The 15,826-nt window shown below is 38.5% G+C and overlaps 2 protein-coding genes across 17 annotated transcripts in view; both read left to right on the top strand.

The window, feature by feature from the left end:
- CCNB1IP1 (cyclin B1 interacting protein 1) overlaps positions 1–3,063 on the top strand; it is a 39,745-nt gene extending 36,682 nt beyond the window's left edge. For all 6 annotated transcript variants that reach the window (XM_035259958.3, XM_054239764.2, XM_078334445.1 and 3 more), the window contains one exon: positions 1,558–3,063. In XM_035259958.3, coding sequence (XP_035115849.1) covers positions 1,558–1,760 — 203 coding nt within the window. In that variant the 3' untranslated portion in view covers positions 1,761–3,063. The remainder of the gene's footprint in view (positions 1–1,557) is intronic.
- Positions 3,064–5,353: 2,290 nt separating this feature from the next.
- TTC5 (tetratricopeptide repeat domain 5) overlaps positions 5,354–15,826 on the top strand; it is a 39,640-nt gene continuing 29,167 nt past the window's right edge. For 2 of the 11 annotated variants that reach the window (XM_078334437.1, XM_002753662.7), the window contains exons 1-6: positions 5,354–5,416; positions 9,627–9,759; positions 11,440–11,651; positions 12,879–13,029; positions 13,435–13,526; positions 15,517–15,573. In XM_078334437.1, the coding sequence (XP_078190563.1) occupies positions 5,366–5,416; positions 9,627–9,759; positions 11,440–11,651; positions 12,879–13,029; positions 13,435–13,526; positions 15,517–15,573 (696 nt within the window). In that variant the 5' untranslated portion in view covers positions 5,354–5,365. Of the gene's footprint in view, positions 5,621–9,624; positions 9,760–10,528; positions 10,646–11,439; positions 11,712–12,878; positions 13,030–13,434; positions 13,527–15,516; positions 15,574–15,826 lie in introns of those variants that run through there. The other 9 variants (XM_035259953.3, XM_009005642.5, XM_078334442.1 and 6 more) reach the window with 8 other exon arrangements.

Below are 15,826 nucleotides of genomic sequence, written 5' to 3'. Positions count from 1 at the left end.
TGAGCCACCATGCCTGGCCCAGAGCTTATACTCTTAACCATTTGCTATGCTGTGAGAAGACCATGTTTCAAATTTTTTCACCTGCCAATACCAATTGTACAGTTCTTAAGTTATTGTTAGTTTGGTTGTTTTGTTCTTTTGTTTATTGATTTTTACATTTATCAAATATTTAGCAAATATGTTTCATGTACCAGGTTGTTAGGTATGATCCCAACCAATGAGGATATAAAGATTATCCAAATAGGATTCCGTCTTTGTGGAAGTTCACAATCTAGCATGATGCCACCATCTCTTTTCCGCTTGTTAGGTGCCTTGCAGATGGAATAAATCTCATTTCTTTCTGAGTTCTGTTCTTTACAACAGAATCTGGTAGATTTTTGCAATGCTATTAATGGAAATTGTTTTTGGCATACAGAAGAGTAAAGCTTCTTGTGTTGGATTTTCCTAATACTCATTTTTGGATATTTACTATAGGTTGAGGAAAAAGGTTTAGTAGGGGAGGAGATGATGTTTTAGAAAAGGTATGAGGTGGTCAGGTGTGGCCCAGCACTTTGGGAGATTGGGGTTGGAGAATCACTTGAGCCCAGGAGTTCAAGACCAGCCTGGGCAATATAGTGAGATGCTGTCTCAGAAAAAAAAAAAAAACAAAAAAAAAAAACAAAAAAAAAAGAGAGGGGACAGGTATGAGGTGATGAGCAGTATCAGGTAAAAGAAAAAACCTGTTTCTGCTTAACTTTGTTACTTATATAATGTAATTTAGTCAGTGTTACTGTAAATGGGCATTATAGATATACTTATTTTTTTTCCTGCCACTGTCCACATTTGTCTTTTTTTTTTATATTCAATGGTTCTTGCCCATTCCTCTTTTTGTACATACTTAATCTTTTTATCTCCTGTCTTTTTATCTCCTGCTACCACTGTTAGCTTGCAGGATGTATAGTCAGCATTTTCCTTTAGTTGCTTAATCCTTTAAAACCTTTAAAAGCCAAGGAAGGGTTCAGTGGAAGTAGTTAAATGTTCATTTAATCAGATCTATAATCTGCTGTGTCTTAAGCCTGTGCTAATTGGTATTGGATCATGGTATACACTAGTATTTCATAGTTATATTTTTTCTAGAATGTTTATTGCAATGTTTTTTTTTTTAAAAAAAAAGTAACCTGGGGCAAAAGATTTTATGTCTTTTTTTTTCTAAGACAAATATTGGAGAAAAAATGTATATTCATATATATATATATGATGATTCCTCTGAAGTAAATTATATAGATAACAAATGAATAAAATTATGAAGCTGTAAATTAGAAGCATGTTTCATTGTGTCAAATTACTTTTAGTGATAGATCATGCTACCATTAGAAATTGAGTCACTGTATATGCATAGTCAGAAGATAGAGTAGGGAATATTACTGTCTTTTTCTTATCCAATATTAGGTCTGTATTTTATCCATCTTGTAGGCTTTGAGCTCTGTTAAAATTTTTATTGAATACCTTTTGTCGTTTTGTTCCTGAAGATCTATGAGGAAATAGATGCTTATGTTTTTCTCCTTTTTTTCCCCCTAGGTAACAACTCCAAGTTTCCTTTGGATAGTTCACCTGTTCGAAATCGGGGAGATGGAGATGGAGATTTTCAGTTCAGACCATTTTTTGTAGGTTCTCCCACAGCACCTGAACCCAGCAACAGCTTTTTTAGTTTTGCCTCTCCAAGTCGTGAATTAGAGCACCAGCAAGTTTCTAGCAGGGCCTTCAAAGTAAAAAGAATTTGAGCCATTTATGGTTTCACGCACCTGTGATCCCAGCTACTTAGGGGGTTGAGGCTGGGAGGATCACGTGAGCCCAGGGGTCTGAGGCTATAGTGATCTAAGATCATGCCACTGCACTCCAGCTTAAGCAATAGAATGAGACCCTGTTTCTAAAAAAAAAAAGTTAAAGGTAATTTAGCCAACTTTACAGAATGTTTCTATGTTCACCTTCAGTGATTTCATTTAGCAAATACTTTTTCTAGATAGGACTCCCGAAGCCTCCCTGTGCTTTTAAATCTCTGAAGTTGTCTTCACATTATCAACATAACCAACTCATTAGCAGTGGGGAGTGGTTTAGAGTCTGGTTTCTTTGTTTCTATTATTTAAAGCATGAGCATTTTATTAATCTCAATTCCATTGTGAACTGCTGAATTTTCATCCCTAGTGAGAAAGTTACAATAGCATTTGTTTCAGTGGATAACTGTTTCTCTCTGGGCTGTTACTGACTGAGCTGTGTTGTTTATGCCTTAAGTACCTGTTTTGTATGCTACATGTCACTTTGAATTCTGGTATTTATATATGTCTATATATGTAAGCATATTAATTTCCAATGATATTTTGCTACATTTGCCAGTATGTTTATATGAAAATTTTGGTCTTGGAGAATGGTAGGTGCTGTGTGGCTTGTTATTTGGGTATGTGTATTTATTTGTATATATTTATGTATTTACCTTTATATTAACTTGTTTGGAGGTATACTTATGTCAGTGTATGAGAGTACAATTTGATGCATGTATGTTCAGTCCCCATTTGTATTTAAGAATAACTCACATTGCTAAAGTTATTTTTCAAAGTTGATTTTTTTGGCGTTTATGGTTGGCCCTCTGTCTACACGTTCTGCCTCTGCAAATTCAGACCATCTATCAAAAATATTCAAGAAAAAAAATAATAATCTAATAATAAAAAATACAAATTAAAAACCAATACTATATAACAACTATTTGGATAGCATTTACATTGTAGGTATTATAAATAATTTAGAGGTGATTTAAAGTATTTGGGAGAATCTGTAGGTTATATGCAAATATGATGCCATTTTATAAAAGCGACATGAGCGTCCAAGGATTTTGGTATCCGTGAGGGTTCCTGGAACCAACCAGTCCCCCAGAGATACCAAAGGATGCTGTTTTAAAATAAAGCTACTTCTTTCTTTGCCTTTTTGTCAGCTGTTGCCTTGGGTTTACTTATTTAGGAATGCACTTCTGCCGAAAGTTTACCAACGTGTTACTGCTCTCAAGAGACTCTATTAAAATAATTTAAAAGATTATTTCTCATTTTCCTTTATTAAGTAGTGAGCATTTCTGACTATTATTATGGAAATTATGTTTATGCATTTGTTTAAAATGTAGAGCCATAGTAGAAATTTGAAGGACATTCTCAGCAACTTGTTTTTTGCTTTCTCATGATGGCTTTATTCCATTCTTCTCATCCTTCAGGTGACCATGTTTATTAGATCTTGATTTAGGCTTCCGGTGTTTCGTTTTTCTTTTTTTAAATTATACTTTTAATTTCTGGGGTACACATGCAGAACGTGCAGGATTGTTACATAGTTATACGCATGCCATGGTCATTTCCTGCATCCATCACCCCGTCATCTACATTAGGTATTTCTCCTAATGCTATCCCGCCTCTACCCTCCCACCCTCCGACAGACCCCAGTGTATAATGTTCCCCTCCCTGTGTCCATGTGTTCTCGTTGTTCAACTCCCACTTATAAGTGAGAACATGTGGTGTTTGGTTTTTTGTTCTTGTGTTTGCTGGGACATTCTCAGTAACTTTATGTCCTGTTACAGGAGAGACTTGAAAACATACTGGCTGGGGAGACAGAACATCTGGGTTCTGGTTATGGTTTTTTCTACTTAGTTTAAACTTTCTTGGACTTAGTCCTTCTATCTGTAAAATGAAGGATTGAATTAAGTTATCCTTATGGCCTTTTCTAACTCTTAAATTTTATGATTGATTCTTACTGATTTAGGATGTGTTAACAATGGAATTACCCTAAATGCCAAATCCCATTTTTTTTTAGTAATAAAAATTATACTGAAATCGCTTGAAGACACTTTAGTCACTGTAGAAAGGCAATTAAATATCCCTGCTTTACATAATTGAAAAGCAAGTAGTTTGCTTCACTAGGAATATAGAGTATAAAATCTCTTAAAAATTATTCAGTGTGCACCAAAGTTATTTATTGCTGCTTTTTTTGAGACAGAGTCTTGCTGCGTCACCCAGACTGGAGTGCTGTGGCGCATCTTGACTCACTGCAACCTCTGCCTCCTGGGTTCAAGTGGTTCTCCTGCCTTGGCCTCCTAAGTAGTTGGGATTACAGGTGCATGCCACCACACCTGGATAATTTTTGTGTATTTAGTAGAGACGGGGTTTCACCACATTGACCAGGTTGGTCTCGAACTCCTGAATTCAAGTGGTCTGCTAGCCTTGGCCTCCCAAAGTGCTGGGATTACAGGCATGAGCCACTGTGCCCAGCTTAGTGTGCACCAAAGTTAAATTGTCTGAGAAAGAGGATGAAAAATTTCAAATTATAAGTTTTAAAACATCCCTCATTTTATAGCTAATGACATAGATTTTATAGGTTACAATACAAACTATGTTGGAAAATGATTTGAGGAAATGATTTTATATACATTCATGATTTCTGCCTTGAACGTTTTGCTTCTTTGTTAGGTTCACAGAATCAGCTTGAAGCTGTAATTAAAACTAAAGTGAAACTGTCAGGAATATTACATGATACTTTAAAAGATATATTCACAAGGTACAGACTTGAAAGTTACAAAAAAGGCATAGAGTGAAAAGTCTACCGCAGTCCCCTAGTCACTCATTTTTGCTCTAGCCACTCACTTCTCTTTGTAAACAATAGTGTTGCCAGTGTTGTGTCTCTTTCCAGAGACTATATAAAAGCAAATCATTTATTTGCTTTATATTGTTTATATTTGAATAGGTGATGCATATAGATGGCAAGAAAATTCAAAAGGGCCGGCAGTAAAAATTTTCTTCGCTTACCTACAGCTCCCCTGTTTCTGTTTCCCTCTGCAGAGAGTCATCATTTCTTATGTATACTTCTGGATGTTGTCTATCAATATGGAGGCATTATTAGTGTACAAATGATGGTTTTATGAACAATCCCAAGTGTAGTATTTATTAGGATAGTGCATTAAAATGATAAAGTTAATCTTACATAGGAAATTATTGCAAAGTTTGGGAAAGATTCAATAAAGTAGCCATTGTACATGACTTTCAAAATTTCAAACAGGTGTGCACTTCTTAACCTCTCATCTTTATGGAGTATTATAAGCTTGGTATAAGTAAGTAGGAAAACATGAAACAAGAATATAGTAATTAAGCTGAGAACATTTTGTTTCCAGGATCTGGGAAAGAAGCTTATGAACTCAAATAATTGTAGAGCATCTCTGTGCTCTACGACATGGGTTAAGTTGGTTTCAAGCAGAGCCCTTCAGGTGCACATAAGCCTCCAGAGCGTCAGATGTCGCTGTGGTTCCGCGATGGGAGAGGGCGTGCGTCTCTGTGGTTATAAAATTGGGGGCGGAGAAGCGTAAATGATGGCTGATGAAGAGGAAGAAGTCAAGCCGATCTTGCAGAAATTGCAGGTGAGGCCGTAGATTAAAATCTGTATGTGCTTTTGTTCTCTGAAAGAAGCAGGGAGTCCATTTTACTTAGTGCCCGCGAGTTCCCTGGCACATAGGCGAGGCTGCGTGCGTCTGTGCGGTTACTATAACAACCCTCGAAGGTGCAGCCGCAGCCAACCAGGGAGCCTCCCAGTGTGCTGGGACCTGCTGCCGACCTGACTGCAGGTAATTTCAGTCCTGTAGGGAAGAGGATTTGTTGCTCCTAACTATTCATATATATTTTTAGAGAGGACGTTGTTTTCTTGATTCGTCCATAGCGAATAGCGTATACATGTGTATGGCAGATCTGCATGAACTATTATCACATGTTGTTTTGATCCCTACAAAAGCCATTTAACACCTTTCTGCTTTGAATTTGGCAACAGTCACACTAATGACCTGCACCACAAGTATCCTGGTTACTCTTCTTAGGACTTCAGTTTTGATTTTCAACATGTGTAATCCCACTTTGGGGTCTGATGCAGAGGTTTCCAGATTCCACGTAGTCCACAGGTGACTGTGCTTCTGAGTAAGACTAGTCTTTTGGACTCGGTAGCGAGACATTAACTAGTTGCTTGGCTCTTTGCCTTTAAGGACCCAAGATTTTCCTTAAACCTCAGGAACTCAGTTCTGCGTTCTAAGACAGCCTGTGATTTCAATATTAGAACTATGACAGGCTTGTAACTTGCCCAAACGCAAAAATTTAAATATTGGTGAAATTTGTTTCTTGAGTACATTAAAATAGTAACACTTTTTAGAGTGTTCCAACTGATTTGGATTAACTTCGTTTTTTCCCCTAATTGTGACTGGCTGAAATCAGAGATTCTCAATTCTGGTTCTATATTATAAACATTATTTGTGTATATATGTTTGTATCTGTACAGAAAATAGTCTGAAAAGGTATACAAATCAGTGGTTACCACTGAGGTTGTTTGGGGGAGTTTTTTACTTTCTGTTTTTTATATGTATCTATTTGAATTTTAACAACTTACATGTATTGATTTTGCCATGAGAATATAAGTTTCTACAAATGTTCGGTCCAGGGGAAAACAAAACCAAACAATAAAACCAAACAATTTCTTGAATATTTGCTTTAACAACTAAAACCAATCAATAAGCCCCTTTCTGAAACAATTAATTTGCAGCCATGTTGATTGCAGGACAAAAGGAAATTGGTTGTAATTTTTTATGAGAATTGCCTTTTCCTAGGTTCATTTGTGGTAAATGTCCTAAGCAGCTTGGGAGAGGATACTTAGGTTATCTTGGTGTGGGGTAGGTGCAGGAATGGAATGAGGGAGAGAAGAGGAAAAGGATTAGATAGTGGTGTTGCTGTTCATTGAGATGGTGGTAAGCTTTTATTTTATTGTTATAGACATTTTGGTGTAAAAGGAATGTTTAAAAGAATATTTCTCAAAGTGTCTTTTATAGACAGTTTTCATTACAATCATTGGGGTGCCTGTTAAAAATGCAGAATTTTGAGTTCTGCTAAATTGTTAAAATCAGAGTCTGCAGGCTGAGTCCTGGATGTAATATAATAAAGTGTGAAAAGCATTACTGCAGAGAGTGCTAGTCTGTTCTCTTCATTCTGGGTAGGATTTTTTTTTTTTTTTGAGATGGAGTTTCGCTCTTGCTACGCAGGCTGGAGTGCAATGGTGTGATCTCGGCTCACCGCAACCTCGGCCTCCTGGGTTCAGGCAATTCTCTGTCTCAGCCTCCTGAGTAGCTGGGATTACAGGCACGCGCCACCACGCCCAGCTAATTTTTTGTATTTTTAGTAGAGACGGGGGTTCACCATGCTGACCAGGATGGTCTCGATCTCTTGACCTCATGATCCACCTGCCTCGGCCTCCCAAAGTGCTGGGATTACAGGCTTAAGCCACTGCGCCCAGCCTCTGGGTAGGATTTTAAATTAAGTATAGCACATATATATTTGTTAGAACAGGGATAGTTAATTAGTGAATTTGATCAAGTATATTGAATGAGAGCCTAGCATATCCCAAGCCCTGTTCTGGTGCTTAAGTGAAGCTCGAAACAAAACAGATTAAAGGCCTTTCCATCATTGAGCTTACATTTCAGTGATGGAGGCAGACAAAAGACAATGATAGGCCACATAATTTTAAATGATAAGCATGAAAAAAAAATGAGTGTGATTTAACAGTAGAGGAGAGAAGGAAGGGATTTATTTAGGTTGAGTAATTAGGGAAAACCTTTCTGAGAGTTGATATTTAAGCTAAGATGTAAATGTTGATGAGGAATACGTCATGCAGAGATCTGGAGAGAGTGTCTAGGCACAAGGAAAAGCCTGTGTGAAGGCTTCCAGGTGGGCTGAGCTTGATGGGTTTGAGAAACTACATGAAGGCCACTGTGGCTTGAGTATTGTAGGAGAGAGTGGTGAGAAGTGAAGTTAGTGTCAGGATGGGTGGTGGTAGGTCAGCTCGTATAGTCTTCTAGGCCATGATAAAGATTCGGATTTTATTCTGTCTGCAATGCGAAACTATTTGAAGGTTTGTGATATGATGTCCGTTTTTTATAAGATCACTCCCACTACAGTGAGGAGAATGGGAGAGTACAGAAACAAGATGACTGGTTAAGAAGCTCTTGCAGTCCAGGCAAGTAATGAAGCTGATGTAATCCAGGAATGGTCATAGTGAGTAGAGACAGGTGGATGAATTCAGGATGTGTGGTGAACACAGTTTATTAGACTCGATGGGAAGCGATTATATATTTCTGCTGCTATCCAGTTTCAGGAAAGAATAGGGTGAGTATCTCTTATCTGAAATGCCTAGGACTAGAAGTTTTTTGGATTTTGGATTTTTAAAAATTTTGGAATATCTGCATATATATAATGAGATAACTCAGGAATGGGACCTGAGTTATGAAATATGAAACTTGGTGGCTTGTGCCTGTAGTATCAGCACTTTGGGAGGCTGAGGTGGGAGGATTGCTTGAAACCAGGAGTTTGAGACCAGCCTGGGCAACCTAACAAGATGCTGTCTTTTGCTGCTTTCCTCTTCTGGATTCCATCTTTCTAAATTCGCTTACTCAGTGTCCAAGTTAGCTGTTTCTTTTTCTCTCCTCCTATTTCTCTCTCTTTCTCTCTAAATAATTCGCTTTCTACCAAAAAAAAAAAGAAAAAAAAATTGTTTCATTTAGACTTTATACACATACTCTGAAGGTAGATTTTTAAATTAAAGAAAAAAGAAAAAAAAATTGTTTCATTTAGACTTTATACACATACTCTGAAGGTAGATTTTTAAATTAAAAAAAAAGGAAAAAAATTGTTTCATTTAGACTTTATACACATAGGCTGAAGGTAGTTTTTAAAATAATTTTTTGCCTGAAACAAAGTTTTGACTGTGTTTTGATTGTGTGTCAGGTATGGAATTTTCTACTTGTGGTGTCATGTCAGCATTTAAAAAGTTTTGGATTTTGAAGGATTTCCGATTTTTGGATTAGGGATGCTTGGCCTGTAGTGTTAAAGCTTTGCCTGGTATGACAGGAAGACTCGGAGGCATTTAAGAGGAAAGAGAAAATTTACTTGTAAAAATCCAAGACAGCCAGAAGATGACTTGACAAAAAAATCAAACTAAACAAAACCACAATAAGCATTTCAAAGAACAAAATGCTGCAAAAATACCAAAGTCACCAAGTTCAGATTGGTATGTTTGTGATGTAAAACAATGACTCTCTTAACATGTTTATCATATTCACAAAGGTTGTATTGTATTTTCAGATACCAGCGTATGAAAAATCAGGGATAAAACGGTTTTAGTTAAGAAGTCCAACTTTAAGCATAAATTTCAAAGTGTTATTCTTTAAGGACCAGAACCATATAGAATGATCTTATAAATTTTTGGTTTATCTTAAGTTGCGTGTTTCCCTCCTCATGACTGTGGTATGTGGAGTGCTTAGTCATATTAGGAGCCCTGCTAGGGCAGGGAGAGAAAACGGTCATCACATTACAGACACTGGCATCGGACAAGATGGGACCATGAGAGCGGGCCTGGAGTACTGGCTGCTTTTCCTCGTGATTTGTGGCATTTTGGTAAACCTGTCTACCTGCCTATTGTGCCATTCCTAGGTGAGACAAGATAATTGGTATTTTTAGATCAAGAGTGGTATGGCTAGCCAATTTCAAGTTTCCCTGTCCAGTGCTCTCTCCACTTAATGGTTCCATTGTCATACTTTTTAGGAACTAGTGGATCAGCTCTATTCATTTCGAGACTGCTATTTCGAGACACATAGTGTTGAGGATGCTGGGAGGAAGCAACAGGATGTGCAAAAGGAGATGGAAAAGACCCTACAGCAGATGGAAGAAGTAGTGGGTATGAGCCCTAGAGATTGTACAACCCCCCATCCGTCACTGAAAGTGATCAACCTTTACTCCCTCTTTGTAGAGTCTTTGGTACTACTGTTACTACTATAGGGTAGTACAACATAATATTACTTCTTAGGGCCCCTGTGCAACCTTTCATTCCCTAAGTTACTTTTCCTAAAATTTGATGATAACAAATAGCATGAAATGAAAGAACATACTTACTTGAACTATTGCAGTAATCTGACTTTCTGCCTCTAATTTCTCTTTCTTTTTTTGAGACGGAGTTTCGCTCTCGTTTCCCAGGTTGGAGTGCAATGGCATGATCATGGCTCACCGCAACCTCTGCCTCCTGGGTTCAAGCAATTCTCTTGCCTCAGCCTCCCTAATAGCTGGAATTACAGGCATGCACCACCACACCCGGCTAATTTTGTATTTTTAGTGGAGATGGGGTTTCGCCATGTTGGTCAGGCTAGTCACAAACTCTTTACCTCAGGTGATCTGCCTGCCTCAGCTTCGCAAAGTGCTGGGATTACAGGCGTGAGCCACCACACCTGGCCTCTTTTACTTTCAAATCCATTTGTATAATGACCATGGCCATGGTTGTCTTTCTAAATCATTACTTCATGCATTTAACCTTATCCTCCTATCTGCCTTTTTGCTCTGGTATCTTTAAAGATTTATACTATTGACTAGCTGAAGTCTAACCCCCTTAACCTGGCATTTAAGTGTCCATTGTTTTACTCTGTTTTTTTTTTTTTTTTTTTTTTTTGAGACAGAATCTCGCTCTATCGCCAGGCTGGAGTGCAGTGGCGCCATCTCAGTTCACTGCAACTTCCGTTATCCGATTTCAAGCAATTCTCCTGTCTTAGCCTCCTGAGTAGCTGGGACTACAGGCATGTATCACCACGCCCAGCTAATTTTTTTGTACTTGTTTTTAGTAGAGATGGGGTTTCACCATGTTGGCCAGGATGGTCTTGATCTCTTGACCTTGTGATCCACCTGCCTCCGCCTCCCAAAGTGCTGGGATTACCAGGGCCCAAAGTGCTGAGCCACCGGGCCTGGCCTTTACTCTGTTTTCCAACCTTACCTGTGACTAATCACTTATAGAAGAACTTTCTGTTTCATCCAGGTTGAACCATCTATTCTCCTGTGATTATGGTCACATGTAGTTCTGCCTCTATGTCTTTGTTTATATCATTTTCTAACCTGGAGGCTCTTTTCTTCTCTCTCTCTCTCTTTTTTTGTTTTAACAGTAGCTGTTTGTCCTGATTCTTCTTCTCTTGACTTTCTAAAGTCCATTTGTTGGGCTAGTGTCATATGCTCTTTTTCATGGTTTTAATTTTTAATGTCTATGCTTTATCTTCTCCAATCCTCTAGGAAAGTTAGCAACCAAACTGATCCTTGTAGATTGGGGCCTGAGAAACTGATGGCAGAAGCTCTAGAAATAGTGCTTTCTTTGCATGGAGATTCTCCAGAAAATTAAAAAGAAAAAAAAATATTGCTTTCTTTGTTGCCCAATTAGCTAACATAGCACTCTGCTTATGGTGAGCTTTTAATAAATGATTTGTTGATAAAGATTTTCGTCAACTCTTTTTATTCCTAAAACTGACATTAATTAGTTATTTTTTGAGAGAAGGTGCCCTGGCATTAACTGATGCTTTTTTCTATCATTTTTTCTTCCTCTTAGGTTCTGTCCAGGGCAAGGCACAAGTTCTAATGCTAACTGGGAAAGTCCTAAATGTGACTCCTGACTATAGCCCTAAAGCTGAGGAACTTCTGTCAAAGGCTGTGAAGCTGGAACCCAAGCTGGTGGAAGCCTGGAACCAGCTGGGTGAGGTGTACTGGAAAAAAGGGGACGTTGCAGCTGCCCACACCTGCTTCAAAGGAGCCCTCACCCATGTGAGCTCCCCACTATTCCTTTGGAAAACACAGATGGGAAGGATAAATTTCTTTGGTTCTGTGAGTTTCCCTAGAACATGAAAACTAGAGTAGAACTGAGTTTGAACTAGGAGAAGAGAATCAGAAGGGAGGAAAGGTCAGAAGAAAAGCAGACCTAGAGGAGGAAAATAGAGGCAGAGGGCTGGGAAAGAAAGATGATGATGGAATCAGGTTCAGATGGAGAAAGGGAGTGAAGAAAAGTTAGCAACTAAGCTGATCCTTGTAGATGGGGGTTGAAGATACAGATGACAGCAAGAATTTAGATGAAAAAATTAGGGCTGGGTGTGGTAACTTACACCTGTAATCATAGCACTTTGAGAAGCTGAGACAGGAGGATCACTTGAGCTCAAGAGTTTGAGACCAGCCTAGGCCACATAGTGAGAACTTGTCTCTTAAAAAAAAAAAAAAAAAATATATATATATATATATATATATATATATACACACACACACACACACACACACGCACATATGTAAGTGTATGTGTACATATATATACACACACATACACATACATATATATGCCAGACGTGGTGGCTCATGCGTGTAATCCCAGCACTTTGAGAGGCCAATGTGGGCAGATCATTTGAAGTTAGGAGTTTGAGACCAGCCTGGCCAACATGGCAAAGTCCTGCCTCTACCAAAAAATACAAAAATTAGCTGGATATGGTTGCATGTGGCTGTAATCCCAGTTACTACGGCACGAGAATCACTTGAACCCAGGAGGTGGAGGTCACTGTGAGTCGAGATCGTGGCACTGTACTCCATCGTGGGCGACAGAGTGAGACCCTGTCTCAAAAAAAAATTATAGCCAGGTGTGGTGGCTCACGCCTGTAAGCCCAGCACTTTGGGAGGCTGAGGTGTGTGGATCACTTGAGGTCAGGAGTTCGAGACCAGCCTGGCCAACATGGTGAAACTCAGTTTCTACTAAAAACACAAAAATTAGCTGGGCATGGTGGTGCATGCCTGTAGTCCCAACTACTTGGGAAGCTGAGGCAGCAGAATGCTTGAACTTGGGAGGTGCAGGTTGCAGTAAGCTGAGATCACTCCAGCCTGGGTGACAGAGCAAGATTCCATCTCAAAAAAAAAAAAAGATGAAAGATTAGTTGTAGAAGATTGAGTTCAGAATAGATCTAGAAAGAGGAGGTAGAATCAGGAAACCTGAGTATATGTCTTTTCTATTTGCAGTGCAGGAACAAAGTCTCTTTGCAAAACTTGTCAATGGTGCTTCGCCAGCTGCGGACTGACACTGAAGATGAACATTCTCAGCATGTCATGGACAGTGTCCGACAGGCTAAGTTGGCCGTTCAGATGGATGTGCATGATGGCCGCTCCTGGTGTGAGTGCTCTCAATCTTCAACACGTTTCTAGGGCAGATGTTTTCAATCATAGCAACATTTGCAGTCTATCTTTCCAGTCTGACTCTGAGGTTTAAGCCAGGGCATCTTTGCTGTGAAGACACACAAGAGACATTTTGGTGAACTACTTTTCTAGGAACTCTTAGATCTTTTGATCCTAGTTTTCACATAAGCAAGGCAGGGCTTTTGTACAGTCTGTTCAAATTTCAGTTTGGAGTCCATGTTTGTTGCTCTATACTAATGGAATTTTGGGTGTACTAAGTATTGTATCATGCCTGGTTTGGGTTTCATGTGGGACCTTTCAAATATACTTTCAAGGATGATCAAAGTAAGTCATATCTTGAACTTGGGCTCTAAGATAATTCATCACTGTGTTTCTCTTTCAGATATTCTTGGGAATTCATATCTTTCTCTTTACTTCAATACTGGCCAGAACCCTAAGATCTCCCAACAAGCCCTCAGTGCCTATGCCCAAGCAGTAAGTACTTATGGTCACCAGGGCAGATGAATAGGCAGCAACAGAAGCAAAAGCATCATTCAGTCTTCTCTGTGGCCCTTTAGCAAGCATTATGGGCAATGGCAGTGTTTGCTGGCATCTTGTGTGTGATTTTGCAAAGATGTGTCTGCAGAGGTTACTGACTTCTTGTAACTCGAGTGTTAGGAAGAACTTGCATTGTGGTACATTGGTGTTGGATAGCTCCTTGAACTGTCTAGGCTTCTTACACGCATGTGCAACCAAATCACAGAGCTGCCTCAACATGTTCATCTTTTTTAATGGGTAAAAATCTATTAAAATAATGCTTATTAATATTTTTGTACATTCGTTTTAAAGAAAAATGAAAACGTATACTTCAGTGTAAATTAAGTGCTATTCCCAAATTAACTGTTAGACAGTATGGCTCTGGATTTTCTGTGGGCTAAAAGAGAAAACTGTGTAGCTTGTTCTACATCATTTCCTAGGAATTAAGTGAAATAGGTTATTTAGGTTTTCAACAAATTTAGATTTTCAGGCATTTTTGTATTGATAGATATTTGCATAAGGCTTTCCCTCAGACTTTTAGTGTCTTTTTTCTCATTATTAAAACTGGCTTCTCGGTTAACATTGGCCTTTGAACACTTTTTATTTAGCTCTCATATTTACCTTTCTTCTTTTGCTTTCTTGCTTCTCTTGATATAGATAATTGCTTTTTAACTTATCATTATTTATTCTGCTCCATGTGGTAGAATAAAGAACACAGCTAGTGTATGTTCGTGTTTGTAATTCAGGGACTGCCCTTTAAAATTTTTTTTTTCTCCCCGCTCCTGTCATCCTCCCCACAAGTCTACCTTTGACTTTAAACTGCTCTTTTCCAACTTGGTAACTTGTAGAGCAATTATATTTTACTCTAATTTCTTACTTTGGTGTTTACATTTCAAAGAATAGTATGATGTAGTCCTTCAACATTTTATATTTGGCTTCTGCTAAATAGTCGCTTTTTAATCTTATATTTTTTGCCCAGACCTGCATTTGTAAACATATCTGAACCCACTATTTAAAGAATTTTAATTCATGGTGTTTTGCTTTTACAATGCACTAGGTAATGAGGAGAATTAAAAAAACATAGTGAGCATAGTCATGAACATAGCTGCACTGTCTCATGGTATCTGGCCATCTATTTTATCTTTTTTAAAAAATTTTTTATCTGGCCATCTATTTTAGTTAGAACCTGAATTTGGCTTTCTATGCATGTTTTAAGGGGACTTGGATGTAGAAACATGATTGTGCATGTGTCTGGAGCCAGGTTTATGGGGAGAAGAAATGCATGAAATGAACATCATTTCTAGCCTAGCTTTTCTTCATTTATTACCAGCACCTCACTATTTAAATTTTTAAAAATCAAAATGATTTTACATATTTCATTTATTTATTTATTTATTTATCTTTTTCGAGATGGAGTCTTGCTCTGTCACCCAGGCTGAAGTGCAGTGGCGTGATCTTGGCTCACTGCAACCTCTGCCTTCTGGGTTCAGGCAGTTCTCAGCCTCAGCCTCCTGAGTAGCTGGAATTACAGGTGCATGCTGCCATTCCTGGCTAATTTTTGTATTTTTAGTAGAGACAGGGTTTCACCATGTTGGCCAGGCTGGTCTTGAGCTCCTGACCTCAGGTGATCTGTCCACCTCAGCTTTCCAAAGTGCTGGGATTACAGGTGTGAGCCACCGTGCCTGGCCCATGTATTTCATTTATATAAAGATTTATTCTGTCTTTATAATATTACATGGATAACTTGTAATCACATTTGAAAGTCTCACACATACAAAAACACTTATATTCCTGTGGTTTTAGGGACAAAATGTTACCTATACCACAGAATCAGTTGGCAAGGAAAAAACTTCCATTTTTCTAGGAAGAGGAGGTGTAGCACATGTTGGGCATGGCAATCCTTAACATTGAGACAGGATCCACTGATAAACTTTTTATCCCATTATAGGAGAAGGTTGACAGGAAAGCTTCTAGCAATCCTGACCTTCATCTGAACAGGGCAACGGTAAGACCTTTGGGGTGTAGTCATCTGAGGGTCAAATAAATAAGACAACTAGGTCTTAGCTTGTGAGGATAACTGAGTGTACATAGGGACAAGATTGGGTACAAACTGTGAGAGGAAAGCTGTGCTATTTCTGTAAGGAATTAACTTGGTTTGGCTTCAGTATCTGGTGTAGCCACTGGAGGGAAAGGAGAAGGGGCTGAGGAGGTGGAAGAATATGTAGAAAATGGGGAGATCTTTTAGAAGACTTCTGAAA

Source organism: Callithrix jacchus, chromosome 8 (genome assembly GCF_049354715.1).
Source record: "Callithrix jacchus isolate 240 chromosome 8, calJac240_pri, whole genome shotgun sequence".
NCBI classification, from domain to species: domain Eukaryota; kingdom Metazoa; phylum Chordata; class Mammalia; order Primates; family Cebidae; genus Callithrix; species Callithrix jacchus.
This window is presented reverse-complemented; position numbering and strand designations above follow the sequence as displayed.